This window comes from Amblyomma maculatum, chromosome 9 (assembly GCF_055883805.1).
Source record: "Amblyomma maculatum isolate TAMU_Amacu chromosome 9, ASM5588380v1, whole genome shotgun sequence".
NCBI classification, from domain to species: domain Eukaryota; kingdom Metazoa; phylum Arthropoda; class Arachnida; order Ixodida; family Ixodidae; genus Amblyomma; species Amblyomma maculatum.
Genome location: NC_139352.1, coordinates 3879459 through 3902427, shown reverse-complemented (window position 1 = coordinate 3902427; position 22969 = coordinate 3879459). Strand labels below are relative to the sequence as shown.

Below are 22969 nucleotides of genomic sequence, written 5' to 3'. Positions count from 1 at the left end.
TAGTTGTTTATTCCACAATTCACTTTTTTGTAAACGAAGGAAGGACCTGCATGAAAACGAGTGGAGCCATCATTTTGCTTCTGAACACAGTAAACTCCTTCAAGGAACCAGAAAAAAGATCCGAATGAACTGAAAGCTAGAATTATCAAATGGGTCTGAAAAAACTTAAAATCTGTTTGTGTCAAAGTAAATTTGTCTGATAGGTGATGAAACCGAAGTAATAATGACGTTTTTATGCTTCACCTCGCGCACAAAGTCGGGAAAGCCCTCTTCACAAAAAGGCACCATCCAATTTTGAAAACGCTTCACCGTTCTACTCACGCAGTTTGGCATTGCAGTGAAGCGCGCAGTGCGGTGAATTCGAAAAATCTTCGGTCTGTTCGGTACTGATACAGTTAGGCATCTATAGTTGCAATTTGGTATTTGTAAGAGGCCATAAGCAACAGCCCTAGCATCTGCTCTATTGAGTTTTTCCCCTCTCCCATGGTTGCATTGGTTCCCTCTCATTCCTTAATACCCATGGTTTGCGAACGTCACGTGCTGGCCCGCGGCGCGTGCCTTTAGGGAGAGGGCACGGCGCTGCCCTAGAGCAGCCGTCGCTGAACTGTGCCCTCTTATTCCTTCCGTGCGTGGCCTGAAAAAGTCACGCGGCAAACGGCCGAGGGTGATGCGATCGTCTTTGAGGAAGGCGCACCACCGTCCAATGCATGGTGCAGAGTTAGATATATCGCACGACTGATGAAATTGAGTTCGATATACAATGCAGCTTTCCTATAGTTTTAAGAGGATATTCCGTAAGTTTGATATAACCAAAATTCGAATTATCCGGGTTCGACTGTACTAACGTCGCCTAGGACGACTAAAGCTTGTTCGGCTCAATGCTGCCGTCATTCCGCAGCCAAAAACAATTGCAATTTGAACCCCTAGCATGCGGTAGTTTTCTATGAAAAACTACATTTCGTGCCCTTCGCACACATTTTAAGCCTGGCAACACGCATCTTATAATGGGCGCTACAAAAGAAGAATGTCAATGATAGCGATATTTAAAGAAAAAAAAAATGTGGTTCTTGGAGAACTCCTGAAAGCAGTGTTGTTGATTCCCTTGAATTACAACCCAACAGTGATTTGACTTCATTTTCCAGCTGGATACTGTTCCAGACGGCGTGGGGCAAGGACTGCCAAGTCGGGCTTTGTGCAACCCTGTGCTCCCTAATCTATCACAAAAAGTTTGACTGCTGATCAGGAAGCCTTGTTCATGCTAAGATGAAACAACACCTATGCACCTTTCAATGTGTTACAGTGTATTTCCTCAAATGAACACTTGGAATTTCAGTATGTTGTGACAAATAACTGCGGCATGTGCTGAGGAAATGCTGCCCTCAAACACACCTTTTAATTTTTTTTTTATTTTGGCTTATTCAAACCAAAAACTGTTGATATAATATATATTAAGACAAGAATTACCTACATTAAAAAAATTACTAAGAAAAAAAATTTGGCAATTTTGGTACGTTTTTTGGGAGTTAACTTGGTGGTTAAAGGGTTAACCCTTTTCTGATCAGTAATAGTAGCACCTTTGAATGCCCTTTCTGCTATTGTTTCAACACAGAGCACATATAACCTGGCGGCAAGGAGTAAGTATGCTCTACCCCAGTGGACCGCACATCATTGAAGGACGCGCATCGCTGGCCCACATCAACGTGGTGATTGTGTTTACTTTCTTTTTTTGCATTACAAGAATACCTGGTGCAAACACTGCTGCATAGATGGCAGAGTGACAACAGTTCTAAGCAGAGTCTGAACAGAACACTTCGCGGAATGCTTGTACCACAAGTCGCAAAATGTCACTGAAGGCAAAATTCAAGGACTTTACACTTTGGCTTGCGACCAAAACTGTCCATAAAGCGAGTCGTCCGTAATAACGAGTCATGAATAAAAGCGAAAAGAATTTTATTGAGGAAAAAAGATTCGTAATTAATTACTGCTTTTGTACATAACGGTGTGCACTGGACTAAAAATTTGACAGAACATCGGCAATTTTGAGTGCATTATCCTTGTCATCGTAGCCTTATGCATTTCTGTAAGGAAGCGAGGGAGTCCATCTGGCAGGTTGCTATGCAAAAGGCTATCAAACAGCCCCTTCTGGCACCGTTTGTAGTGTTCCTATGAAACAAACACTGCAAGCTGAAGTACAGCTTAGAACGACGGCTAGCAGACTAAGAAGAGCTCAGACCTTGTCAAGGCCACATCGTTGACTCAAAGCGAAGCTGACATATGGACCGCCTGGGGTGCAAAATTTGGCAGTTCGGCAGCGCAACAGTGACGAAAACCAGGAACATGAGAAGGAAGGGCATCCAGGACGGGACAACCAGTCTCGGTTGAGTGCTAGTCGCCTTTCTTTTGTCGCTCTACCTCGTGAGTGTGTCTTAACTCTGACCGAAAAGCGTTAACGGCTTTATGGAACACCCATTGTGATCTGGGAAAGAGAAACTTCAGTTCCCGCCGCCACTTTAGGCGCTTGTCTTTCTTCTTATTTTTTTCTTATGCTTTTACCGACCTCTCTGTTCAGGTTCAGCAGAATTTATTGCAACCTCATGTTGCTGTTTTCCCAACTGCGGCCCCTCGTTGTGGCGCTTCCGCTGCACTCAGAAATCTCCCGGTTCCCTCCTTTCGGGGTCTTTCTTACTTAGCTGACCCTCGGTTTGCTATGTACATTCCTCTCCACTCTTGCGCTCCCCCTCACCCCCAAAAATAAATTAAAAAACGACACGCCTGCTTTGATTCTTTTCAATCCAACAAAACTCGTTCAGACATCCGGCCTTATCGGCTGTCACATAGGTACCCGGGCGGCGCACCCTTTTTTAACATGCGTTCGAACTCCCCTGCTTTTTTCAAGAGCTGTCCATATTAACGAGACAAAAATACATGGGCCCGAGTGGGTTCTGTGCATTCATTTTCTGTCCATTGTCCAGACAGTGAGTTTCCATATTAACGAGGCACAAATACATTGAAAAAGTTTCATTTTCAGAAAAATTGTCCATAATTCGGGTCGTCCGTATTAACGGGGCCCGACTGTATTTCCATAAAGTCACAGGCCTAAGAGGCCTTGAAAATAGGGTTTTCGAAATCAAGGGTTTCAAAAACCGCTATGGATCTTGTCTCCTTTGTAGCTATGAACTAGCTACCCCCTTAATACAAAAAAAAGAAACAAACCAAAAGATGCCTGTCCAGTTGCATAGGCCAAGGCCTCCTCCTCTCCTTTTCACATTGGAAAACCACATTTCCCCCCTCCCCTAATATCACATATGTTTGCATAGCTCTGATTTAACTACTACATATGCTGCTGCCATTTGCTAGCCAGAAAGACAACCGCTATCCCATTTCTTGCATGACATGTTTTTGAATATCACTATGAAGTGTACCTAAAAGCATATAAACAAGTGCAGACAGTTTAAAACAAGCCTAAAATAATTACCTCTTTTGTAGTATATTGCAAAGCAGGAAGCTTGCATTTTCTGTCCCCATGTGTCACCAATGATGTATGCCTGTGTGAACGCCTGACATGACGTTACCTGTTTATATGCTCGTTTCCATGCGACAGAGTTCCTCCTCTCACTTGTCTGAGTAGCATTCACCAGGTGCAAGCCAAGCAGTATGTGTGTGTTTTACGACCTGACATGATCATGATGCATCTGATTTATAAGTTTAAGAGAACTTGTTCCTGGGTGAGTTGGTTACATTCTATTCTTAATATTTAAAGGCGCGAATAACACGGGAAAAACACATTGACGACGGGCGCTTCATTCAGTCGTTTTCACTGTGTTTGTCCCATATTATTCACACTTTTAATTATTAAGAACTTTTACATCTGGGAAGTTTGCCAGGCTGGATTAACAGTATTTCCACAGCACGTCAGGGACAGGCACTTCCTCTTAGCTTTACATTTCACTTACCTAGCGTCAATTTTTATATTAAATAACCTAGAATGCACCAAGCTACAGCCACAAGGAACACCACCTATTCCAAATCTAAAGACCTTTTCATTTACTTTTTTTTAACTTTTTTTTTTAGAATTATTTAAAACTTTACCAAGCTAGAATTAAAAGTTTCTTATGAAACAACAAACGGCCTTATTTTGTGACAGTTAGTGAAGCAAGGCTTTCATTTCAAACATTCACTGCAGTCAGTGGCACGACTCAATAGAAATACTGACGCCTCTCACACTTCATTTAAAAACATCCTTGGAAGGCTGAAGTGGAGTGAATCATGAACTGAAACAGGCCTAACTGACGGTTACCACTGCTTCCACCATCCATTATGGTCATCGACATTTGTCTTCCCATCATCTTTTACGACAAACTGCCATGCCCTCTCCGCTCCCTGGCACACAGAAGTGAACAAAGGGTAACTGGTGACAAGAAATTACTGGAATGGACCCAATCTGTAGAAGACTGCATCACACTGATGTCAAAGATTAGATTCAATGTCCTGAAGCTGCACACATTTTACTTCACAGATATCTCCCTACCGGAAAACGCATTACCGAAAATATGGGTGCACTATTCACCTTTAAGGACAACAAAGTAATGTTAGCAAGCAGATTTCACTAATGGCCTTCAGTAATAAAACTGAGACTAAACTCAAGGCTTGCACATTTGAGTGATGGCAAAAGAAGAAAACCAACACTAGCATGACCTGCCACGGTTACCTTCTAGACTTTCAAAATTCAGCACCAATACACCGTTTGCACAAGCATAAATTCAAATGTAAATAACCAGTTCTAAACAAAAAGCAAAATCATTTCTGCCACACAGGTCGACAAACAGTGTGATCCGTGCTCCAACACCAAAGTCAGCCTTATTCAAAGCTGCCGATTGAACAACTCTTCAGTAACTAACCAATGTTACTCAAGTTATGGGACAAAATATGTAATTCAGTAATGCTGCAGCTTGGGTTTGTTGGACGGCACAGAGATAAGCACAGCACTTCTTTACCATGAATAGTACATATATGTCATTTCACCCGTCATATATTCTGCTTCTAGAGATATTACATAAGCAACACATGGCCAGGCTAAGGGTAAAATAAAAAAATTTTAATTAGCAACCGTTTAGCTCCACTTTAACCGAATAAGACGTACGAAAGCAGTGTTTGGCATGGTTTGGCATGTTCTTGGTGGTTTAGAATTGAAAGAATAGCACAGAATTTGGCAATGTTTTAAGCGCCTTTACTTTTAACATCTTTAATTAATTTGGTTTTTGGGTTAAGGAAAAGCGCAGTATGTGTCACTTCTTGATGGACAGGTTTGAATCCCTATTGCAAATTAGCTTCCAACTTGACTAGACACACGCTAAATGGGAATTGAAATGGCTTAAAACCACCCTGAATGCTGCACAATGAATGTAGTTGCATCGCAATTATGATATAGAAATCATGTTATACATTTGCTGCCACTTCCTGTTCACACTTCTTGCCCATGCCGCTCATGAGGCAAAGTAAGGTCTCAATAAAGCTTCCTGCACAAGCACTCACCTCCTCCTCTTCCTTCATGTGTGGCAAGAACTTCTCCGTAAATTCAATGAGCGCATGCTGCAGCTTCAGCCCATAGTTGAGGCGTTCTGCAGCCGACTTGTTGGTGCAGGAATAGCCATCCCGGACCAGGGCCAGCATGTCCGACAGGCGGTTGTCGCTGTGACAGTTGCAGACCGCTGAATCGTGAATGGAGAGCGCCTGCGAGAGAAACAGATATCTAAAGACACAACACGGTGTGAATGCCGTTCTCAACAGCATTTTCATCCTATTTCATATACAGAGTGCAACGAGCTAACTGCAGTGAGCACAAATTTGCCTGATGGCTGAAATACTGAACCATTTGCTCTAAATTTTCCAACATGGATGACCCCTGATGGTGCCTCCAGTATAATATACTGCGCTTACTTAATTAATGCATATGCTTGCTTTGTTCACAATTCAAGTACTTCTACACTAGTTAATAGGCTCAGCCAAACGTGGATGAATTCTCACAACAAGAGCAGTAGTGCAGTCAAATGCTAAAAATGGGCCACGTGCGAGAGAGAGAGAGAGAGAGAGAGAGAGAGAGAGAGAGAGAGAGAGAGAGAGAGAGAGAAAGAGAGTGAAGGCAGAGAGGTTAACCAGGAAAGCTTCCGGTTTGCTACCCTGCACTGGGGAAAGGGAATGAGGAGTCTAAAGGAGAAAGATAGAAGAGAATGATAGGAAAGGTAAGGCGGCGAGGAGCACAGTCACAGTTTCTCAATCAAGTTTGTGTCTCTCATAAAACACATAAGTGCTTTGAAGGCTTTGCCGTTAGACGCCTTCTGTGGCCATGGGCCGAGGATTTTCTCCTCTGTGAAAGGACAGCTGTCAAGATGGTCCAGAGCCGAACGCAGCGCATATCTTTCGCTTGAAAAAGCAGGGCACTCGCAAAGCAGATGCTGTGTGGTCTCTTCGCAGCCGTATCTTTCACAGTTAGGGCTATCCGCCATTCTCATCACATAAGCATATTTTTTGGTGAATGCAACACCAAGCCACATACGGCACATCAGTGTTGTTTCGCGCCGCCCTTTGTTAGGGGGAACACGAAGGCGCAGCCCAGGGTCTAGTTCCCTGAGGCGTCGATTGGAAAATTCTCCTTTGTTCCAGGAGAAAATCCCAGGAATGTACTAGTGCGGACAAAAGTAAACGGAGCATGCTATTTTATTCTAAAACTTTTCATGCTTAGCATAATTGAAACTGGCAGTAATGGTATATGCGAACCAATAGTAGACGCCAGTGCCCTTTCTGAAACAAATTTTGTTTTCTTGTCTCTGGAGCAGAAGGCGTGGTTTTAATTTGAACGGAAAAGCGTGCTCCATTTACTTATGTCCGCATGCCTTGACCTCATCTCAAATTTTTCGCTGCATTCACTAAATAACGGTAATTCCTCACACTTAGAAAAAAAACATCAGAGGGAGAGGGAGACATAAGCTTTGCTTTTAAAGGGACACTAAAGACAGCCAAAGATGGTATGAAAATCTAATAAACTACATTTGGTGACACTGTCGCCGCATATCCGGCAGCAAAAAATCGAATAATTGCTGAGATATTGCGATAAGAAGTTGAGATTTTTTCTTGTTCCCGCCGGTCGAATTCAAACTGTGGCCTCCAACTACGTAGTTGGAGTTGAGTGACGCACACTATGACGTAAGCGGAGACTCCGTGATAGCTAGCGAGCCGGCGCGGCCCGCGGCGTCTCATCCCTGAGGGCCAACTTGGCAACAGCGTACTCGCAATGACGGCCTCAGCCGAAATAAATAAAACGATGAAGAGAGTAATTTACCGAGTGATGGGCCCATAAAGGAAGAAAAAAAACATAGAGCGCTTGTAATGCACGATACTTTACATGTTTCTCAAGCTTTTGCGCTCCTTCTTGCACTGTATATAAACAAACCGAGCCCTCGGTCATCGCAACGCTTCCTGACATGTTTACATACAAATAAGATTTAGTTACCAGCAAAATAGTGTCCTCGCTGCTGCGCTTGTCAGTTTTGAAGCTTCGTCGCACTTTTTTCCTTCAAGGTTTGTGCTACAGCTCCGTGTTCAGCGAAAATTACGTCCACGGTAGCAGAACATGACCGAAGTGCCGGCGCCACTACATTTGCCAGCGCTGTGAAATTCCACATGTTAAAATGGATCCAGTGCACAATATAGTGCGCATAGGCATCCAGAACATTAGCTGCAAGACGTGAGAGCAGGCAGCATGCGCCGATGATCAAGAAGTTGTAATTTTTAGACCGGCAGCAGAAACACTTTATTGTAAATGGGGTCATGACAAAAACTAGAAATATTTCCAAGGTTCTTGTGGCGCGGCGTAGCCGAGCGGTTAGCGCCGAACGTTACGGAGCAAGCAGTAGCGTGTTCGAGTCTTACCGCTTCTGGCGGGTTCTCTTTTTTTTTTCTTTTTTTTTTTTTTTTTTTTACAAATCGATTTTTTTTAACCTTTTGTAATGTATTTCTGGTGCTTCGTTATTTTTAGTTTTTACTTTTTACTCAAGGCCCTTTTTTTTCGCCGGGCAACGAGCGCAATATATCGATGCTCTCCTTGGTATGAGCGGCAGTATGCCCCTTTTGTTTACGACGCCTGCAAATTGCACGTTGAAGGTCTTGTTGACGCAGTATATGTTGGTCAGATGTGCCATGATTTAGTGAACAATTGAATGATAATGCGTTTTTCCTTCGGTACTTAGCATATGTATGCTTTTCGTGGCGTACGTAGCGGCAGTCAAGCGGTCAGGTCGCAGTCGAAGCGGCAACGGCGGCGATATGTTGGCGCAGAAGTGTGAACGAAGGAGTGTGTCGGCGGTAGCGGATTTCGCTCGCTCGTGCCTCCGAATGCTCAAATGGGAACCATCAAGGCGCATCTGCTGCTCCAAGCTCGTAATTCAGGCGCTGCAGGCTCAAACAAACTATCCGAGTGCGCACGAAATGCCTGAGCCGAAACATAACCAAAACTGAAGTGGGCGCCTGTGGCGCCTCCAAGTATATTTTTGTATTTGCCTTGCAACGTTTACGTTGTCTTTTCGCCGTCGTTTACGTATGAAAAAAGCGTGTTATCATCTTTGAGAAAAAACGTACTACCGCATTCAAACATGCAACGTAATTCGCATTTGTCAGCCTCCGGGATCCCTAGCGCGTCACGTGATTTGTAGTTGCGAGCCTCGGCCGTTTGGCTGTGGTGGCGATACCTGTATTTCTGTTATTCTTCTTTACTACCTTATAACAGCTCTGTTTTCAGTAAGAGTGGTCTTTTTGTAATCAGGAACTGGAATTCTATCGATGCAAACCCACTTCCTTTCTCTCTTTAGTGTCCCTTTAAGGGTATAATGACTGTTTTTCGCTTCTGTCTGGGTCTCCCCTTAAAGACGTTTGTTTGCGAACAAGCACTCAATCACTAATTTAATCACTAATCTTTATCATTAATCCCCTAATTTGTGCCTCTGCTTTCACATATTCATTAACATACAGTTCTAACCTACAACTTTAAATGACACATCGCCCAACATAGACATAAAACACCATTTTAGCCAAGCCATATGACCGTGCTTATGTGGCCAAGAAGTATAGTGCGACTCAGAATTCGTGGGTCCAGCAGGGTTTGATTCCGGCCTTTCCCCCACTGTCTCAAAGGAGCTAACTGGGTTGGCAGCTCCTGTCAATTCGGCCACGTCATGTGGTCTCGTGATGTCACACAACACAATGACCAATCAGAGCTAGGCTGTGTCATATGCAAACTAGCACCTGTCGCTACTTCCTTTTTTGCTCACAACTGCAAAGCTGACAACAAATTTTCTGAAAAATTGGACTTTTAACACTCTCAGATTAATATGCTGCTGCAGATTTGGAAAAGCGGCTTCTCATTCTTCCTAGTACTTTACTGCATTTTGTGGCCCAATCACTTATTGGGCCATAAAATGCAAAAGCCAAGCACCAACCTAAACATATAAGGCCGTTATAAAGGAAAGTCCACAATCACAATTACCATCATTATCTTACAAATCATAAGCCACAAATCCTTCTTAATCACTGTGGACAGTAACAAGTACTTTGCTTGTATGATATAGTACATATTATGCATATGAATCTTTTACTCTGTAGAGGCAAAGTAGAATTATTATTCAAAAAGAGCATGTAGTATTTCTAGATGTTGGTGCAAATATTGTCTGATTGTGCAACATGCTCTGCAAAACAAGTCTGATTATTCACACTCTTTCAGTCTGTCAAAAGTAAGCTTAATAAGTTCTATGTATGCAAGATATGTCACAGGACTTTTAGCTTGTTTAATGATAAATGCAGCCGTTTATCTTTGATTACAAGTAACTGAAATCAAGGTATAAGCACACCGGAGTTACTGTTTCGCTCTCAATAAATTCCCCCAACAAGAGTACGCTAGATCACATAAGCACCGAGGACAAACTGAAGCTGGCCTAGAAAGGTAGATTACCATGTGCTGAAACACAGACTTTAACCCCAGATAGAAACATCAGATAGAACCCCTGGAAGATGGTGAAAGACCGGAAAGCGTGGCGTGACATGGTCCATAGGGTCACGAAGAGTCGGACACGACTGAACGACTGAACTGAACTGAGGCTAGAAAAGACTGGGAAGGAAAATACACATGATGCCACCTCTGACTGTTCTCACGAGCAAACTCTGATGATGTCACTAACCATACTCGTGTGCACATATCCAAGGCGAGGCGGCAGGCCCTTTACATCCAAGTGTCAATCATGGAGTCATTATAAACATCCCGACTTTAAACTGGGTGGCAGGTTATGAAAGTTTCTTTTTATATACAATTTTCCATCAATAAAATCCCCCATTGTTGCTACTGAGAGGGTCATTTTTATTGAGAATGAAAATTGCACGGAACAGTGCTCAGGGTTCCTTTAATGAGCCAATGCCGAGCTTTCAAGGTTGAAGCAGCAAAACTTTTCATGATCAGTCAAGCCTATCCCAGTAAAGTAAAAAAAAAAAAAGGAAATTGACTCCAATTGGCATTACCAATGGGAATCAAATGGAATCAATTGGAACCAGTTGGAAAAATCTTCATTCCAATTGGTTACGATAGAGTGAGAGGAGAAACCCATTGATTCCAATTGTACCTACAAATGGGAATGAACTGGACCAGCTGAGAAGTTACTGACTCCAATTGGTTACAATTGAGTCATGAAGCGCTAACCACATGAGGCGACAATTCACAGCGACACGCCGCGCAACGGGTTGAGGGCCGCCAAAGCATTGCCGCTCGTCGCTGTCGCTCAGTTTCTGGGTTTTTAGAAAATATCGCGTGTCGCCCGAAAGCAACTCGCGAGGCAGCCAATCGCAGAAGGCTTTGGGGTGCTCAACTTCCGTTCTGGCTTCTTTTTTTTTTCATGTGAAGTTTGTTTTCCTAGTCCAGTTTGGGCGAAGAACCAGTGCCTGTACGCACTCACTTCATCTGATCCGTGTATATAAGAGTGCATCGAGACAATTCAGCAGAAGCTTGGAAGGGTAGTAAAAAACATAAAAGGGGAGGGGGGGGGGGGGGGCTTTGTGTGGCTAGATATTGTTAATTTTCGAAAGGGGCAGGAGAAAGCCACAGCGTGCAAAGCAAGTCGGGATTGCAGTGTAGTAGCGCACCGCTGCGCTACAGCTGTGCTGTGACCCTTTAAAATGCGATGCATTGCAAGAAAGTTTATCGTACTTTATGCTGTATAGTCTTAGAAATGTGATATAGTGTGATTGCACTGCCCTTGAATGAATGACGAGGCGGCGGTAACAGAGCAAACGCTGAAAACGTGCCTCTCTGTCACTGAGCCCCGTCGCTCCGTGCGGTATGCACTAGTGATGACGACAGGCGCTGGCGGCAGCGTCGCGTGACGGATCGCTAGGGGCTGTCGCCTCATGCGGCTACTGCTTGATTGATTCCAAACGAGTCCAACTGCACTTGCAAATTGAACCATTTGGGAAAAAGAGTTGGTTTTGCCAATAGGTACAACTGGTCTGCCTAACTGTGCCCAAAATATCCGTGGAAACGTTTGAATATTTGACAAACACGACAGAATATTTACGGTTTTTATATTAAGAGCTTTGAAGACCTTAATCTACAGAATTGTATACTACATCATTTTCACTTTTCTGCAGTTGTAATTAAATGGAATAACTGTGCAGGACTAACAAGCATAACTAGTCCCAGCATGAGAGTCAAATATTGACACGTGCATTAGAGCTAGAAGAAGGAGCAAAATGGGACGAAGTAGAAGACGAAGTGCCCGCGCGTTCCTGAGTCTGCTCTCCCGGTGCCCTCGCTCAGCGGTTACAGCAATTCTTCAGATGTGTAACGGTTGCTACACTAAAGAATTGCTGTAACCGCTGAACGAGGACACCGGGAGAGCTTAGTTAGGAACGCGAGCAACAGGAACGGGCGGGCACTTCAACGTCTTCTACTTCGTCCCATTTCGCTCCTTCTTCTTCTAGCTCTAATGCACGTGTCAATATATGGGATATATAAGAGGGAGCAAATGTGTTCTATGAATCTGTGTTTTGGTTACACTAGCAGTGTATATCCCTTGAGTATGATGCTTGACTATTTGCTTGTTTTATATATGTGAAAGCAAGTATCATGATTTGCACTCCTTCATAAAAATGTTGGCACAATAAGGCTGAGTGTCATCCCTGTACACCAATAACTGCAATTGGACTTTTTTTCTTGAACCTTAATATCGCTCATATTGAGCGTTTTGCACGCCTTAATGTAGAAGTACACCTTGTGAATGTCTACTGAGTGCTATTACCTTCATGACACCTTATATATGGAAAAGGCTGTTTTAATTGGTCAAAATGTCTACTAATTCACGACTGGAGATTTTCCAACTGGTACCAATTGAAAAATTGGTACAGCTGCAGCTGGGCAGTGAGAGGGAGGAAGGGGCGGGAGGCGAAAAAATGAATTACTGTGCACGTCGGTGCCGCTGTAACACTCACTGGCAAGTGTGATCTTCACGTAGTAGAACGAATTATTCTGTTGCGAGGAGTGCTTGAGAATACATGCCTTAGTTTATGCTGAGAGACTCCACGCCGTTTTAACGTTGAACCGGGCCTGTGTATTTTCGTGTACCCTGGAAACACCATCATTAACCCATTACCCATCAGAAGACAACACCCGTCAGCGGCCGCGCCACCACATCGCCTCTTTTTGTGTGTATGCAGTTCACTCTCATTTCCCAAGAGAGGATCGCTGGCACTATCACTCCGACAGTCTTTTGTCTTGTTCATTCGTCTCCCTGTACATTCTCACTCCTCGGCCCAGTCCCACATCAACCTCACCCTTTCAAAACGCCGAAAGGCACGGAATGCATGTTGCTCAGTGGAATGGCAAGTCTGATCCTTATGCACTGACTAGAAAAAAATATGGGTGCGGGTGGTCCTAGCAAACTGCAATGCTTGGACACAGGTTAACATCACCATAAATAACTTTTTTTTAATATATTTTAGGCAAAGCAGCCAAATACTGCAACATGCCCTGTTGTTACACAAAACCGTGTAGATGATGCCACCTCTGAGCAAGGTATTAGCATAAATGAGGCAGCGCTTTGGACGCTTTCTGTACAAACATCACAAACCTCAATCTAACAAGCCAGAAAGTGTTGTCTCCTAAACCGGACACAGGAAAACACTAATAATAGATAGCCCACTTGAAACAAAGGCCTGCCATTACACTATTCCTACGCAAGTAAATCAGAACTCTCCTTTTGTGTATGCACATGCCACAACAACAGTGACAATAAATAAAACCGAACATAAGATCAATCAAGCTCATGTCAAATGCTACGTTAGCTGCAACTGCAGCCATTCTCATGGTACTTTGCTCTGCACTGCACAATAACAAAGGTAACATCTTCATAATACGAAAGAAGACACAAAACAAGGTAAACAGCCTTGAACAGAGGGTAAGGATTATGCATGTACTTATGTGGGCCTGTTCACGTCAGCAAGTTGTGGGTTTGATTCCTCCATGGAAATAGAAATGACATCGAATCCTTTTTCCACACGATGAAATGCTGAGAAAATTTTGGCTTAGTAATCCATAAGGAGAATTACACAGTCATGTGCAACAAATTCCTAGTAAAGCCATAAAGTTGTGGTTAGTTCAATTTTATATGCAGCTTACAATGTGTGCACACCCAGCATCTGAGACACATCAATGGCAAAATTTCATCGCCATTTATGTACACAGCCTGGCTTTGCAGGCCGAGTGTAACTCTGCTAAGCTTTAACACCTAGCCTAGCAACAAAAAGCTCGCAACTGTGTAATTACCATTACCCATTGACAATATGACACCATTATACATGTAAATTAAGTTAATGACCACCAATTTCAGTTATTGGTATAAATCTCCTGCCATTTCCTGTAATTTGCTGCATGCTTGCAAGGTGGCACCTCCAAGCACCTTTTTTGTTGTCAGTAAAACAGTCATGCATTAAAATTATCGCTTGCATATGCAAATTCCCATGCCCTTTTGCTTTTGCCTTTGAGAATGATTAGCACTCTCAAAGCTGCAGCATGATATGTAGCCTCACTTTGTGAGTGCAAACTGCATATTTCACCGTTCAATCTCAAGTAATGTGTTCGGGATTAAAAGAACATTCCTTCCCTCAATTCATCTTCGACAAACATCTGACAGTGATTAAAAAATGCCAAACACACTTATATGGGATGTGCCACACTGCGGAACCCAATGGAATAATGCATGACCAGCCCGCAGCTAAGAACAATATCTTATCAGGCATAGGCTTTCGTTTTTATTGTGGTTTACTTTCAGCGTCCCAAGGATATATAATGCGCACAATGAGTTGCAGGAAATGCAACAAATATGCACCAGTGCGCATCCCTACAGCGCATTAACAAGTGTATGAATCACTGTATTATACAATGGATAATGGTACCATATCTCACAATAAATGTGCCTCTTTCATCCATTTTACTAGCTCCCACCCTACTAAAACAAAACTACCTAGTCCTAATAATTAAATACACGAAGGTAGCCAAAACAAAATAAACCCACACTATGGACTCTTACTTCAGCAGTTGGCAGATTGGCTCAAACCTACAGCACGTTTAACTAACAAGTAAACATGCCTGAACTAGGGTGACAAACTTTAATTTTTTGCCTCCTACATGTCCATGGACGAAAAATACAAGCAAATATGCTTAAGGTAACACATGTTTTGGGGAGCAGGTCTATCCACGAAAATCTCGGTACAAAACGCCAAGCTGTACAAAATTTCGTTTTCGAGAAGAGGATTCAGCTAATATCAATATATGATTAGGAATCGGGGCATAGAACCTCACCTTCAGCTTCTTCTTCAACTTGGTCATGATGAGCTGGTTCTCGATCTGCTCGTGACATCGGAATTCTCGGAAGGTCTGGTACACTCGTGCAGGAGAGATTCTAGGGCACCGTAGTCGGCGAAGTCCGTGCAAACCAGCTGTGAAAGACGTACATGAGAAGTGCAAACGTTTGTTAGAGGGAGGGGTAAAAAACTGAGGAAAAAAGAGAAACGTTCCGTTGCCGTGTATACGTGCCAAAGCGCACGCAGATACAACCGCCGGCTCATAGCAGAAAAAGCAAAACGCACTACAAGCGCACCTTGTTCGCATCGCTGCCAAGTCGGCACGCCTACGCGCGCGGACGCTTTCCCGGGAACAGCCGTGGTAATTTAGGCGATTGCACAAGCGCGTTTCCGCAAACCACTGGAGTTCACTGCATGTATGCCTACACTGCAGATCGGCGACTCGCATGCTTGAATAGCGGCACAGCCACAAAGCTGTTCTACCTTACCGCGCGCGGAAGGGCGAAATGTGAGCTGGATCTGATCAATCTGACGGCAAAAGGCAGCGAGGTCTAGTATTTGACGGCGGTGTATTCGTCAACGGCAGCAAACAAAAATTAACAAGCTGTAAATTCAAAGACCGTTCCAAGAGCCGTCAATCAATGCGCTATAAACCGGTACACCGATAGAGCTTGACACAAGCATACCGTATGGAGCTGCGCTTTTCAGATTGAAGCGCACTTTTACAAAACGTTCGAGTTAAACAAACGTTGTTTTATAACGCACAGGCGATGCCGAAGAATGAATATTACGGTGAGTGAGCTGAGTTGCATTAACGAAACCACGCGCGAGCAGCATTTGCAAGCTACCGTACAGCTTGGACGATACCGAGGGTCGATCTTGCTAACTACAAGGCTCACTATGAAAGAATGGACACTGGGGAATATTGCCGAAAGTCTTTAATATGTTCAAGACGATCAACTACTTATGTACACAGATGTGAACCGAGAAATAAGAGCTCTCATTTTCGAGACATGATAGCAAGCCGAGTGATGCAGACTACACTGAGCAGGCACCTAAGAAGCAGAGTTGAAGCTCACTGGCACGACAACTGTGTAATGTGTGATTGTGCACTATACCTTCTCGTTGTACACCTCGACGAGCCGCTTCATCCGCGAATGCGGCACCGAAAACACATCCACTTCTTCGGGGAAAGGCGCCATCTTGAACGTCCACGGACCGAGGATGCGGGTGGTGGGTCTCTAGTTATGACGCGTGCCGCAACACGACAACCTTGACGCAGATTCGCTCCGCGACACGTTCCTTGGGGTCCACCAGACGCCGCACAGGATGTTCGGAGAGGTCACAGCCCTGATCCACGCTCGAGGATGACCGCTTTCCTACTCTACACTTCCAATACTGCTGCAAGCAGCAGCACAGGCACTTTCGATTTGCCCTGGGCAGCCGAGGGATGGCGACACGAGCCCAACGCTGTCGCCATGGCAACAGATTACAGTTTTTGTTTCGGATACGCGCGCGGCCGCGGTGGGGCAAAATTTGTTGTGCCGTTGCCAAATGCGGGAAGTGGTTAAGCACTTGCATAGTGTTTGATGTCTGTGAGGAATGATCGATTAGGCTCTGATATCTAAGAAGGAAGGCTCAAGGGCGACGCGTCTATATATATATTTTTTTTTTCTTTCGCTAAAGGCACTCACGTCGCTACCCTTGACCGACCCGGCATGACCTCGTCTGAAAGAAATCTCGCAAACTTTCTGCAAATGCAGTTGGAGTAAACAAGAGACGTGAAATAGACATGAAGCAGGTAAGTGCATATAGATTATTGACAGAAACCAGGCGAAGTACCTTTTCCCTACTTTCGCGTTTTGAAAGAACATGTGTGTATATAGCGATTCTGCAGAAGATCGCAGCATGTACTGTGCGTATTTATCACGGTGTCAGTTTCTATAACCGTTGTCTACGTCCGTGCACACTTCTTGGTCATCGCCAAGGATGTGCTCTTTTTTTTTTTTTTATCAGAGCGATAATACGCGAGCAAAGCATCGAACATAAATTCCTTTCGATTGCTATGAAATGTACCTCAATTATCTGATGCGCTACTTCCGATAATCATTGGACGCTTTTTTAATCCTTGCTTCACAAGCACCACGGATGCCCCAAAAGTGTATGCACGATATCACGCGATGACGTAATGAATTCCGTCCAGATGGCAAAAATAATAAAGAATAATTCTGACGGGCATCATCAAACGATCTCTAGGAGTCAGAATTAAGCATTCAATATGCGCAGATTTAATCTGCGCTTTTGCTTAAATATTGTTACGCAATTATTGTTACGATAAACGATCATGTTTATATATTCCCCTATGCATTATGACTAACTTTCCTTGTATTCTTGTCGCAATATTCTTGTTGTCCGCGTTGTATGACGGCTGGCTGTATATATCAATTCGACTAGACCCGGTACGCTTTATCCTGGCTGGAAGCCCAGAGCCAACAACCCCCCCCCCCCCCCCTTTTTTTTTTTTTTTTTTTTTTTTTTAAGAATGCGCTATCTAGCTCCCTTAATTCTTCGAACTCCTACCCTCTTTCACGGAACTTGAATAAAGGTAGGACATTTGAGACGACCTCCCAGATAAGGACGACCACTGGCGCTGTCATAGCCGGTCACGTCTCATTAAAACGCCGGAGGCCGATATCGTACGACGTTGTCATGGCGACGTTTGTTGCCGTCCCCGCAGCTACGGCGCGGGGGGAGTGGCTTCGCGAGCACTGCATTAGCCAGGAATATCCGGTGATGCGCTGTAATGGTTCCCTGGTTCAGACTGTTCTCTTTGTTCTGGGTTATTTCTTTGCAAGCCTAGACCTCGCTCGTATAAAATGGGCCTCATGTGTTGACAACGAAAGACTCCCCGTGTCGCTTCAGAAATTTTGTTGATGTTAGCGACGATCGAATAAATAGTCAAAGGCTGCGATGACGAGCGCACGCTTTATACGATATCCTTTACTGTCGTCAGCACTAGTAGAGCACGTTAGTAGCAGCATCTGGGCCTCCGTTTACTGCAAAAGTGAATTAAAACTGTTTCATTCAAATTCTCATGGATAAAGGTAGAGTAAGTATATTTCGTTGCTGCTAGCAAGCCCACGTGCCACAGGGTACAAGGTCAATCACACTTCGCGGGAGGGCATCACGAAATCGGTGCACATTTTCGTTGAGTCAGCGCACGAGCGCGTGGCGTCGCTTGGAGGGTTCCAGCAGATTGGAGAAAAGTCTCCTTTTCCGCGCTAGGAGAGCTCGTAGCCTTGCGTGCATCGGCGTCACCCCATCCTCATCACATGGCGGCGACGATGACTCGACCACCCGGCCAGAGAAGCAACTGAATGTCTCCAGAAGGTTCGGCCGAAGCCTAGACCAATGACGCGTTAATTTCGGCGGGAGAATGCTTGCAGAGTGAAAGTTACTGTGTATGTGCGCGCCACCTGCCGAATGGTTGTAACAGACAGACGGGGCCGTATCGCTTCGGCAAGCTAGCCAGTGTTGCAGCGCCTGTTACTGCTCGAGTACTGATCGGCTTCTGATCTGCGAGGGAGCGGCGCTCGTCTACAGGACGGCCACATCGTGACTCTTCAGGCATCGGTATTCGATAGTACCCGATGAACAATTTGGTGTTTAATTGCTCTGATTCTCAGCGTCGCCAATTAAGCCTCGTGCGTTTATTGAGTTGCCTGCTTTGCATTGCCTTTCTGTGAACATCTCGTCTGTGCACTTTGAATGTTAGTGTGCATTCCTCAGTAACGTCTCTTTTTGTATAAAGTTTGTTTTGCTTGTTAATTCTGATTCCGATTCTTACACTGGCTCGAACCGGCGAAAGCTGGGCACCAAACGGTCACCCCCTTCTGTCACTACAGGTAGCTGAGTTTTGGCTGAGATTTCACGCGTCGTGGGCATCTCGTTTGAGACCGGAACAGCTAACCCGGCCCGCCCCCTCCCTCCCCACACTCTAAAGGCGTCTGGGAGTGTGCACACCAATGGGGGCGCATCGTTACAATAACATTATAATTATGAACGGATAAGCCAGTAGCCAGTAAACCAGTAGTCAATTTACGCAAAATGGCGGTCGACACGAAGCACTACTTGGAGGTCCCCGTACTCGTGCGCCATTTTGCATTCATCCGTGACCCGATTATGTGTAACGGCGCTGGAGGCAGCGCCGAAAGCTCGTTTTTATTGCGAAAGCAATACTACTTTCACTTTTCAGCCCTTCGCGTAGCGAGGCGATAGCTACTATTGACCTTTAGCGTGACTTTGGCGCGCCGCCAAGCACAACTGCGCAAAAACAGGGGCCCCAACTCGCGCCGTAAACTCGCGAGGCGGTAGCTACCAACCGCGGCCTAACTCCCGCTCCTTCCACGAGAGGCGCTACAGCCGGAGTGACGTCATCCCTGAGACTGTTGTGAGACCGTTTACAAAGACGTTTGGGGCGCCGGTTCGGGTACACCCTTACACTGCTTACACACCGAGAGTTGATCTACGGCCGGGCGGAGCTGCAGTTGTGCTACATGCTCCTAAAGCTAAGAAGAATTATGGGGCTGCAGCCGCAGCTACCGCCGGGGGTGCAACGTTGGATACTATAGGAGGTGGCCTAGCAGCAGGTGGAACCAACGCAGTCTCCAGGGATGCTTTCATTTCTGCTGGCGTAAAGAATGCCGTTGCAGCCGGTGCCGGAGCGGCAGTTGTACATTCTGCCTTAACCTCACCCACAACCAGGTACATCGTTGCAGCCACGGCACTCTTTGCCTCGCTACTAGTTATACATAGAATAACCAGGTAGCACCCCGCAATAAACAATAGTTGAACCATATGCCGTGGCCAGAGTGAATCACTGCATAACCATAAGCATAACCACAAGCACCACAACCAGCTACACCACCAGCTGAACCTAGGCGTAGCCATAGCTATTGCTTTCGCAATTACCAGGCTTAACCAAGCTAAGTAACTGCAAATTTTTTTCGAAAGAGTGCGTTTTGGCGAGAGGTAGCCAAAATTTGTTGAGCCACATCTCACGTTAATCGCATCTTCGAAGTTCTACAAACTGTATGGGTGGCCGCCTATAAACCTGTAATTCATGCTTAACTGTAATAATTAAAAAGTTGGTTAACCAGACTATTAAGTACCATAACCCACCTGTTTTCTGACGTCCGCCAACTCTGGTACAATTGGGTTGCAAAAGCCGTCTTCATATCTCAAAACCTATGTTATGTTACAAAAATGAGTGGCCGGCTTTCATGACACACACACACACACACACACACACACACACACACACACACACACACACACACACACACACACACACACACACACACACACACACACACACACACACACACACACACACACACACACACACACACACACACACACACACACACACACACACACACACACACACACACACATATATATATATATATATATATATATATATATATATATATATATATATATATATATATTGTCACGTCTCGATTGAACGCCAAGGAGGACCCAAAGATAGGACGGGTTTAATAAATCAACCTGGACGAGTCTTGCGCTCCAACTTCCTTCTCTTCCAGGCTCGCGCTTGTGGGGCCCAGTCATCATCTTTGGCGTCGTCTTCTATGCGGCATTTGCCCCCCTCCTCAGGAAGCATCGTCCCGATGAGCACAAAAGGGAGTAGGGGGTCAAGGTCAGTCCGAGTTGTACGGCTTCATGCGTACAACGTGGACGACGTCGGCTTGTTGCTGGCGTCGCTTCGAGGTCGACACCCCGTCTGGCACCACCTCATAAGTGACGTCGGTTAAACGTCGCTGAACAACATATGGCCCGAAATATCGCCGCAATAGTTTTTCGGAGAGTCCACGGCGGCGAATAGGCGTCCAGACCCACACTTTGTCGCCAGGTTCGTACATGACATGTCGGCGTCTATGATTGTAGCGTCGTGCATCATGCTCTTGCTGATTCTTGATCCGCACACGCGCTAGTTGGCGGGCTTCCTCTGCACGCTGAGCGAATTCCTCGGCGTCCTGATCGAGATCGTCGGTGTCGGCATTCGGGAGCAACATTGCATCCAGCATAGTTGTTACTGGTCGCCCGTGAAGGAGGCTGAATGGTGTCATACGAGTGGTGTCTTGGCGTGCCGTATTGTAGGCGAACGTGACGTAGGGAAGAATTTCGTCCCAATTCTTGTGGTTCACGTCAACGTACATGCAAAGCATGTCTGCAATGGTTTTATTGAGGCGTTCCGTCAACCCATTGGTTTGGGGGTGATAGGCTGTAGTTTTACGGTGACTGGTACCACTGAGGCGGAGAACGGTCTCCAAAAGTTCGGCCGTAAATGCAGTTCCTCGGTCAGTTATAATGAGCGCCGGAGCGCCATGCCTCAGGACAATGTTCTCCACGAAGAACCGAGCTGCTTCGGCGGCGGTACCCCTTGGCAGAGCCTTGGTCTCCGCGTAGCGGGTTAGATAATCGGTGGCGACAATTATCCATTTATTTCCGGCTGTCGACGTCGGAAATGGTCCCAGGAGGTCCATGCCGATTTGCTTAAAAGGTGTTGTTGGCACTTGAAGAGGATGGAGTAGGCCAGCTGGTTTTACAGGGGGTGACTTACGGCGCTGGCAGTCTATGCACGTACGTACATAGTGTTTCACTGTCGCAGGCAGTTTTGGCCAGTAGTATCCGTGCTGGACTCTAGCCAACGTGCGGGTGTAGCCTAGGTGACCGGCGGTTGGCTCGTCGTGACACGCTTGCAGAACTTCACTGCGGAGAACAGATGGGACGACGAGTAGATGACTGTTTCCCCCAGGGCGGAAGTTCTTCTTGTAAAGCACGTTGTTGCGAATAAAGAATGAAGAGATTACTCGGGTGAAAATCTTAGGCACAACGGTAGTTCGTTTTTCCAAGAAATCAATAAGAGGGAGCAATTCCTGGTCTTCTCGCTGCTGTTGGGAAAGCGTTGCGTCATCTATGACACCTAAAAATGCAGTGTCTTCATCGGTCATAGTGAAAGGTTCGACCGGCGCTCGCGAAAGGCAGTCAGCATCCGCGTGCTTTTTCCCAGATTTGTAAATAACTGCCATGTCGAATTCTTGTAATCGAAGGCTCCAACGCGCGAGTCTCCCTGAAGGGTCCTTTAGATTCGTCAGCCAACAGAGCGAGTGATGGTCGCTAACGACTTGAAAGGGGCGAGCGTACAAATAAGGGCGGAACTTCATAACCGCCCATACCACTGCAAGGCATTCTTTTTCGGTTGCCGAGTAGTTCGCTTCTGCTTTAGATAGGGTCCTGCTGGCGTAAGCAATTACTTTTTCTACACCACCCTGGCGCTGCACCAGCACAGCACCTAAGCCCACGTTGCTGGCATCCGTATGAAGCAGTGTAGGGGCGTCGTCATCAAAGTGCGCCAGGACAGGTGGTGTCTGTAAACGTCTCCGCAGCTCATTAAACGCTTGTTCCTGTTCTTCACCCCAGTGAAAGACAGCATTGTCACGCGTCAGCGAAGTTAATGGCCAGGCAATTCGTGAGAAACCAGCAATAAACCGGCGGTAATAGGCGCAAAGACCCAGGAAACGCCGCAATGTCTTTTTGTCCGTAGGTGTCGGGAACTTGGCGACTGCGGAGAGCTTTTCAGGATCAGGCCGGACACCTTCTTGGCTAACGACGTGACCTAAGAATTGCAGCTCCTCGTACCCGAAGTGGCACTTCTCGGGTTTTAGTGTGAGGCCCGCAGATCGTATGGCCTGAAATACAGCTAGCAGACGGCGTAGATGCTCTTCAAATGTGGCCGAAAACACAATCACGTCGTCAAGATACACCAGGCATGTTTGCCACTTAAGTCCCGAGAGCACAGTATCCATCAACCTCTGAAATGTTGCTGGTGCTGAGCATAAACCGAACGGAAGGACCTTAAACTCGTACAATCCATCGGGAGTGACGAATGCTGTCTTCTCCCGATCTCTCTCGTCTACTTCTATCTGCCAATATCCACTTTTCAAGTCCATTGATGAGAAGTAACGTGCATTTCGTAGGCGATCAAGGGAAT

General features: G+C 45.5%; 1 protein-coding gene across 1 annotated transcript in view; it reads right to left on the bottom strand.

Annotated features, from left to right (window-relative positions):
* Nucleotides 1-16324, bottom strand: part of LOC146178115 (F-box/LRR-repeat protein 5-like) — a 36650-nt gene extending 20326 nt beyond the window's left edge. The window contains 4 exon segments of the mRNA XM_084577946.1: nt 5533-5730; nt 14888-14970; nt 14973-15024; nt 16008-16324. Of these exon segments, the coding sequence (XP_084434072.1) occupies nt 5533-5730; nt 14888-14970; nt 14973-15024; nt 16008-16091 (417 nt within the window). The 5' untranslated portion in view covers nt 16092-16324.
* Nucleotides 16325-22969: the final 6645 nt, after the last annotated feature.